The sequence below is a fragment of the Trichechus manatus genome, unplaced genomic scaffold (genome assembly GCF_000243295.1).
Source record: "Trichechus manatus latirostris isolate Lorelei unplaced genomic scaffold, TriManLat1.0 scaffold00043, whole genome shotgun sequence".
In the NCBI taxonomy this organism is placed as follows: Eukaryota; Metazoa; Chordata; class Mammalia; order Sirenia; family Trichechidae; genus Trichechus; species Trichechus manatus.
Genome location: NW_004443979.1, coordinates 2,403,228 through 2,410,302, shown reverse-complemented (window position 1 = coordinate 2,410,302; position 7,075 = coordinate 2,403,228). Strand labels below are relative to the sequence as shown.

Below are 7,075 nucleotides of genomic sequence, written 5' to 3'. Positions count from 1 at the left end.
AGCATCTCATAACATGGATGAAACTGGAAGACATTATGCTGAGTGAAATAAGTCAATCACAAAAGGACAAATATTGTATGAGACCTCTACTGTAAAAACTCGTAAAAGTTTACACACAAAAAGAAACAATCTTTGTTGGTTATGAGGGATGGGGGGGAACTAAATAGACAATAGATAAGTGGTAACTTTGGTGAAGGGTAAGCATACACAGTACTGGGGAAGCCAGCACAACTTGTACATGGAAAGGTCATGGAAGCTCCATAGACACATCCAAACTCCCTGAGGGACTGAATTACTGGGCGGAGGGCTGTGGGGACCATGGTCTCAGGGCACATCTAGCTCAATTGGCATAACACAGTTTATAAAGACAATGTTCTACATTCTACCGTGGTGAGCAGCGTCTGGGGTCTTAAAAGCCTGTGAGTGGCCATCTAAGATACTCCACTGGTCTCAACACTTCTGGAGCAAGGGAGAATGAAGACAAGATACAAAGAAAAGATTAGTCCAACGGACTAATGGACCACAGCTACCATGACCTCCACCAGACTGAGTCCAGTACAGCTAGATGGTGCCTGGCTACCACCACTGACTGCTCTGACCAGGATCACAACACAGAGTCCTCGACAGAGCCAGAAAAGAATGTAGAGCAAAACTGTAACTCACAAAAAAAAGATCAGATTTACTGGCCTGACAGACTGGAGAAACCCTGACAGTATGGTCCCTGAACACCCTTTTAGCTCAGTGGTAAAATCACTCCCGAAGTTCACTGTTCAGCCAGGGATTGGACAGCCTCATAAAACAAAATGGGACTAATGAGGCACAGCTGTCCAGGGACAAGGACTAGAAGGCATGAGGGGACAGGAAAGCTGGTGATAGGGAACCCAAGGTTGAGAAGGGACAGTGTTGACATGTCGTGGGGTTGTTAACCATCATCATAGGGCAATATCTGTACTAACTGTTTAATGAGAAACTGTTTGTTCTGCAAACTTTCATCTAAGGTACAAAAAAAAGAAAAAAGAATTATCTATGTGAGATCAAATTGACAACAGCAACTCAAAAGGTTTGATGGGAAGCCCAGGGGGCAGTGAGTTGAAGATAATGGTGATGGAATAATTTGGAAAAGGATAGTGAGAATAGCAGCACAACTGGAATAATGTAATCCATGTCACTGAATTGTACATGCAGAAAGTTTTGAAATCGTGTAACTTTGGCTATGTATATTTTCACAAAAAAAAAGGTCCTCCAAGGTTGAGAAGGGAGAGTGTTGACATGTCATGGGGTTGTTAACCAATGTCATAAAACAATATGTGTACTGTTTAATGAGAAACTATTTGCTCTGTAAACCTTCATTTAAAGTACAATAAAAAAAAAAATGGGTAGATGGCAATTGAAGTGTTTAGTTGATACAATTAGGATCGTTCTAAATAGGTTTTGGGCAATACTGCAAGAAAAATGTTTGTCTTTATTCTATTAATGCCCTTAATCAAACGTGTTATAATGGAAGGTTACTGAGTTCTAGCTGGAGGTTTTAGGCCTTGTCAAAATTTGAGGTTGTTACCCTATGTCTTGAAATCTGAAGTAGGTTACCTAGTCATAAATGGGAATCTGATAATTCAACACATCTTTTTTATAGAAGCAACCAAGGGACTCCTTGTCCAGGAATCTATAGACATTTTAACCAAACAGCCACGTCCAGAATTTCCCACTAGGATTTTTATTTGGTTGTTTGTTTGGAAACAAGGGTTGGTAAAATGACTAACTCGAACACAACAAAAACCTCAGTTTTCCCGTAACTTCTTATTTGACTTACTAGTTTTCTATCAACACATTTTTAGGATTCTTGTTGGTTGTTTTTTGTTTGTTCTCAGCAGCCCGTATAAAACCAGCATCTGAAAAGACAAAGACCTTATTTGTTAAACCATGGGTCAAAGAAGATGGTTTTCAGTCTATCTGAGAGGATCTATTTTAAGGGGAAAGTCTGAAAGCCCCAAACCTCTGCTCTGATCTGTCTTAAGCTCTAAAGTGCTGACTGTTCAGTTAGAACAACCACCGTGGCTGCTCGCAGTCCCTAGAGTGCTGGCAGAAGGCAGTGAACCCAATCATGCTTCATCAAACTTTTCTTCTGCAACCATTCCTTCCACTTCGTGCCCCAATCTTCTTGGTTACTAGCCAAGAAAGTCCAAAGCAGGTGTGAGTAAGACCCTGATTCCTTTCTTATGTCTGTGAGTTGTCCAGGTCATGTAAAAAAGCTGAGGAAGAGGATAAGGGAAAAAGGGGACAGAAAATACATTTTTTTCTACTAGTGTAAAATATCTGACAATTATTTCTTTAAATAATGCAAAATTATTAGTTGATGCAACTAATCTTCTCTGGGGTGAAGTACATTTTCTTTAGAACTTTTTTAGATCTTTACCTCAGGAATGAAGACTATTTTTCCACTGGGAAGACTGTTTAGCCAACCGAGATCCACCCAGATTTTCAAAGGGGTTCATGGCCCTAAACAAGTTTAAAAAACTTCTAGAGAAAAGTTTCTTTATATGTAAATTAATGCTATAAAAACTTAGAGAAAAAAATTGTTATATACCCTTGGATTTGGATGAAAGCAAGGCGAGGGGCCTGATTGTATGGGTTAACCAGAAGAATAAAGTAAATGATCTACAATGCCACCTGTGGCACGTTCCATTAGTTAATGATGCATGCTCTGCTGTATTGTAACAATAATACAGGGGCACCCAACTTTAAGAAAAAGTATATATATATACACATACATTGTATATATTTACATACATATATATTACAATTCAGTTCAGTTACAGATGAAGCTATCTTTCAAGCAACGGAAGAAAACACCATACATCCTATTCAAATAAACCCACTGCCATTCAGTCAATTCTGACTCATAGAGAACCTATTCAAATAGTTACCTTTCTCTTCTGAGAGGTCATGTAGCAAAGGGGAAGGTCATGACACCAAGATGGAGGTGAACTGAGATATACTCTGACAAGCTGGGGGACTTTAAGCAAGTCATTTAACTTACCTGATTTTTAGTTTCACTTCTGAAATGATGATATTTAAAATTCCTTCAAATGTTGTTAATTCTAATTCATTTGTAATTTTATTTAAATGTAACTATCAGAAACATATGTGATATATGAAGCAAATTACCTATCGGTGTATTGCTTTAATGTTATAATACCAAAAATTTGGTACTAGAATATGTATTGAGCGGTTCACTTTTCCAGGAGGATATTATTTGGTCATTTACTAGTATTAAGTCTACTCTCCGTTGTATAGATTGTACACTCAAGAACATCAAAATGATTCTGTGAAAATATGGTTTAAATTTCTTCCTGTTTCCTTTCTTCCCAGTTACTAAGCTTGTTCTCTATCTTTATCCATGTACCACCCCACACATACTTATTTTCAAAGTCTTGGCATACTAATAAAAAAAAAAGTTACAGAAGTGAAATATTTTCTAGGGAACTGATTCTACTAAATAGTGATTATTATTATGCCTTAATTATTTTTTCATACCACTTCTTCATTTAGATTACCTTCTAATACCCCAAGTCATAACTAGATGATAGATATTTTCATTTATCATTTATTTCTTACACCTTCACTTCTTATGGAAAGCTGTTTACCCTGTCTTTGCCCATGCAGCCTCTTGTTAAATTGTAATCATTCCAAGATGGATTAAATTGTTGCCTCTACACGCAATTTTATTGAGGTGAAGAGGAAATGGTTTGGTACGCAAGTTTTTCCATGGATTAAAAAGTGCACAAGAGTCTAGTAATTTTGGAGGAAATCCAGCTTACTTTTGCTTTAATGCACCCAGAAGATTTCAAATCAATACTTAATGTTTCAATTGAGAATTAACATCGACATAATTGGAAGTGAGGATCAGCATCCTGATGTTTAGGAGAGAGCTATTTGCTTGGGGAGGTCATTACACTGGAGAACACAAACACTGGAAGGGCAAAACACAAATCATTTGTTTTCTTGGGCAAGGACACACAGTGAACACTTGATTTGGTGATCAACTACAATTTTCTTCTAGAGCCAGCAACTCTGGCAACAGTTTGGATTTATAGCAGAGCAAACAAGTAGCAGTGACTTTGAAAGCAAAGAATAAAAGAGCCCAGGAAAAAGTTACTCGTTTCTAAAGATCTCTTTCCTTATTACAAGGATTTAAAGATTTTTCCCTCAATCTAAAAGCAGGATGCACTCTTGTTATGTTGAGCATGCCCCTCAGCTGCTATTCCTAGAATTACCTCATGAGGAAGCCAATGACATTTAAGTCTGGATTATCAACAATCCTTTATTATTTGCCTGGGAATTTCAAACCAATATCCTCCCAGCCTGAACAATGCCCACAGAAAGTTTGCTTCCATTTTGGTAAAAATAAAATTTTTAAAAATGTATTTAGCTTTTTATTTACTTCCACTGTCTTGAAAAGTTCAATCACTTCTCCAAACTCCCCAGAATAAACAAGAAATACCTCTCCTCGCAGCCCTCCCCCACAGTACCGCCCTAAGGCACTTCCATCTCTGACCAATCCTTCCAGGAAGAAGTGTTCAGGTCAGATTTAGCTTCTCAGTGGAGAAGAGGAAAATTTAAACGAATAGGAATTTCTTTAGGAATCGTCGGTACCACATAGAAGTTCCTTTTCTCCTTTTTTCTTTTTCACTGAAAGCGGAAAGCTCTGCTTACGAGAAGTGCCCACTGTCACCTGTGTCCCTACAACTCTCCAGAGCCAAGAGAAGACCCCGCCAGCGAGGCGCCCTCCGGCCTGTCCCGCAGACCACGGCAAGGTGCAGAACTGGAGTGCGAAGCAGCGGCCTCAGCATCACTCTCGACTCCTGGCGTGGCCAAAGGTGCTTTCCTGGGGCTGGAGGGAGAGCTCTTATGGAAGCAGAGTTTGAAAAGCCCCAGAACTGTCATGGTCAAGATCACCAACACCACAACCGCTATGCCTACAAATATGAAGACTACAGTGGAGGAGGAGTCAAAAATCTGGGGAGTGGCAGAGGAAGACGTGGAGTTAAACTTGGGAATTAAGCTTCCTGAAGGAGCGATGGTGTCTTCTGACTTGGCTTGAGGGGACGTCTGAAGGGTGGACATCGTGCTCTGTGCTCCCCACCGAGGAATCTGGGGAATAGATGTTGCTGAACTGCCTCGTTCAGAGACAAGGGGTATCTCTCCTGGTTTCTCGTGGCCCGTGGGCGACCCTGTTATCCTTGGCATGGGGCTGGCCGCAGTGATCTGCGGACGCCTAGTGACCTCCTTAGTCTCCTCAGGGGTCGGCTGTCCTTCCCCATCGGTCACACAAGAGCGGCCGTCCTTACTCAATTCGAAACCCGCAGCACACTCGCAGGTAAAGCCTCCTAAATCGTCTAGGCAGTTAGGGAGCTCAGCGCATTTGCCAGCACGGAGGTACCTTCCGGGGCAGGGGCAGAGCACGCCTCCAGAGTGTAACCGGTCCCAGTGCATACCGACCTCGTCTACGATGCAGCTGGCCGAGACGGAGAGCTGCCCGGGGCAGAGCGCACTCACCTCAGTCCCCGGGGGGCTGAAGTCCAGCGCGGCGCTGTACAGCTGGAAGGGCGCGCGGTAGGTCAAGTTGGAGGCGGCGCCGGGACGCGGCGCGGGACACAAGCCCTCAAACTGGTATTTGCATAAGTAGCCGTCGGCGCGCAGGTGGCATCGCATCTCCTTCCAGCCTGCCGGCTCGACTCCCCCGGTGGCCTGAAGGCCTGCGCATCTCCGCGCAGTGCAGGAGCGTTGGGGCTCCTCAACCCACTGCAGCGTCTCGCTTTCCGAGCCCCCGCCGTCGGGGGACAGCCAGGAGAAACCCCGCAGCGGCTCGTTCGCCTGGGTGCAGTGGGACTTCTTGCGCTCCAGCGCGACCCAGAAGTGAAGGTCTTTGGAGCCCCCTCCAGGCCCCGGGCCGGCCCGCAGGAGCGCGAGCACGGCGCGGAGCTCCGGGCCTCCGCGCACAGTGCTGAGCGCCCCGCCGCGCAGGCTGCAGGCCTCCTCCGCCGCCAGTCGTTGGATGGTAGCGTGGTGCAGGCTGTAGCAGGCCCCCGAGGCCGAGCAGCTGGCGCGATCAGCGGTGGGGTGCTCGCCACGACCGGGTCCGGGACAGAGCGCCTGCCAGAGGAGGCACAGGGCGAACGCTGGCCTCATCTCGGAGGCCCCGCGCCCACAACTGGGCCCTACTGGGGTCTGTCCCTCCAGAAGGCGCGGAGTTGTCTCTAGAGCGTCGTCACCGCCCCTTACAGCTAGCTTCACTCCGCCCTCGCTCCTGCCGGCCCTCAAGGCCAAGAATCCCCACCAGGGTCCGGGGCCGCCAACAGCTTCGCTTAGGCCCGAACAGGAAATGTGTCCGGAGGTCTGCCAGGCCTTGCACAGCCCTGATTTATTCAGGGGTCAGTAATACAGCTGGAGCCTGGTCACAGGGAACTCAATAGACTACAAGGTCAAACACCCTGCTTAGAGCAGGAAGAAAAGAAAGTCTCCACCGAGATGAAGTGTATAGTCCCAACGCCGCCACCTCCACCCCTAGGGCTTCATGGAGGCAGTTTCAGGACCTCAGATCCCAGAACCTGTTGGTGAACACTGGCAGGAAGTTTGAAGAAAACAAACTTGCTTATAGTCGACTGACAGCCCACACCCACCAATTGTTTGTCTCCCCAGTGGTGGAGTTGCTCTCAGAACAATTGATAGACGGCTCTAGTCTTCTGCAGGCCTGCGACTTGGAGGGAAAAAAATCTTGTGAGAAATCTAAACATTTTCTTTTGCCACTGAAGGCAGCACTATTTAACCACTGGCCTGAGTTCTGCTTCTCTGTTCTGTCGAAGGAGACTCAAGCTTGCTAGTGCTAACTGCTAGTCAAAGAATTTAGTTTCCTTGAGTATTTTAAATGGGAAATTCTGTTCTTTTGATAGTCCTACCTTAAAAGTTTCTTTTTCTTTTTCTTTTTTATATTTTATATTTTATTGTACTTCAGGTGAAGGCTTACAGAACAAATAGTTTCTCATGAAACAGTAGTACACATGTTGTTTTATGACAT

The 7,075-nt window shown here is 44.5% G+C and overlaps 1 protein-coding gene across 1 annotated transcript; it reads right to left on the bottom strand.

The window, feature by feature from the left end:
• Nucleotides 1–4,740: 4,740 nt before the first annotated feature.
• On the bottom strand, nt 4,741–6,189 carry CLEC14A (C-type lectin domain containing 14A). Its single transcript, XM_004376546.1, has one exon. It carries the CDS (start codon nt 6,187–6,189, stop codon nt 4,741–4,743), a length of 1,449 nt encoding a protein of 482 aa, XP_004376603.1.
• Between the last annotated feature and the right edge of the window lie 886 nt (nt 6,190–7,075).

Excerpts from the sequence above, each read along its gene's own strand:
- CLEC14A (XM_004376546.1), bottom strand. The coding sequence starts at position 6,189 with ATGAGGCCAGCGTTCGCCCTGTGCCTCCTCTGGCAGGCGCTCTGTCCC.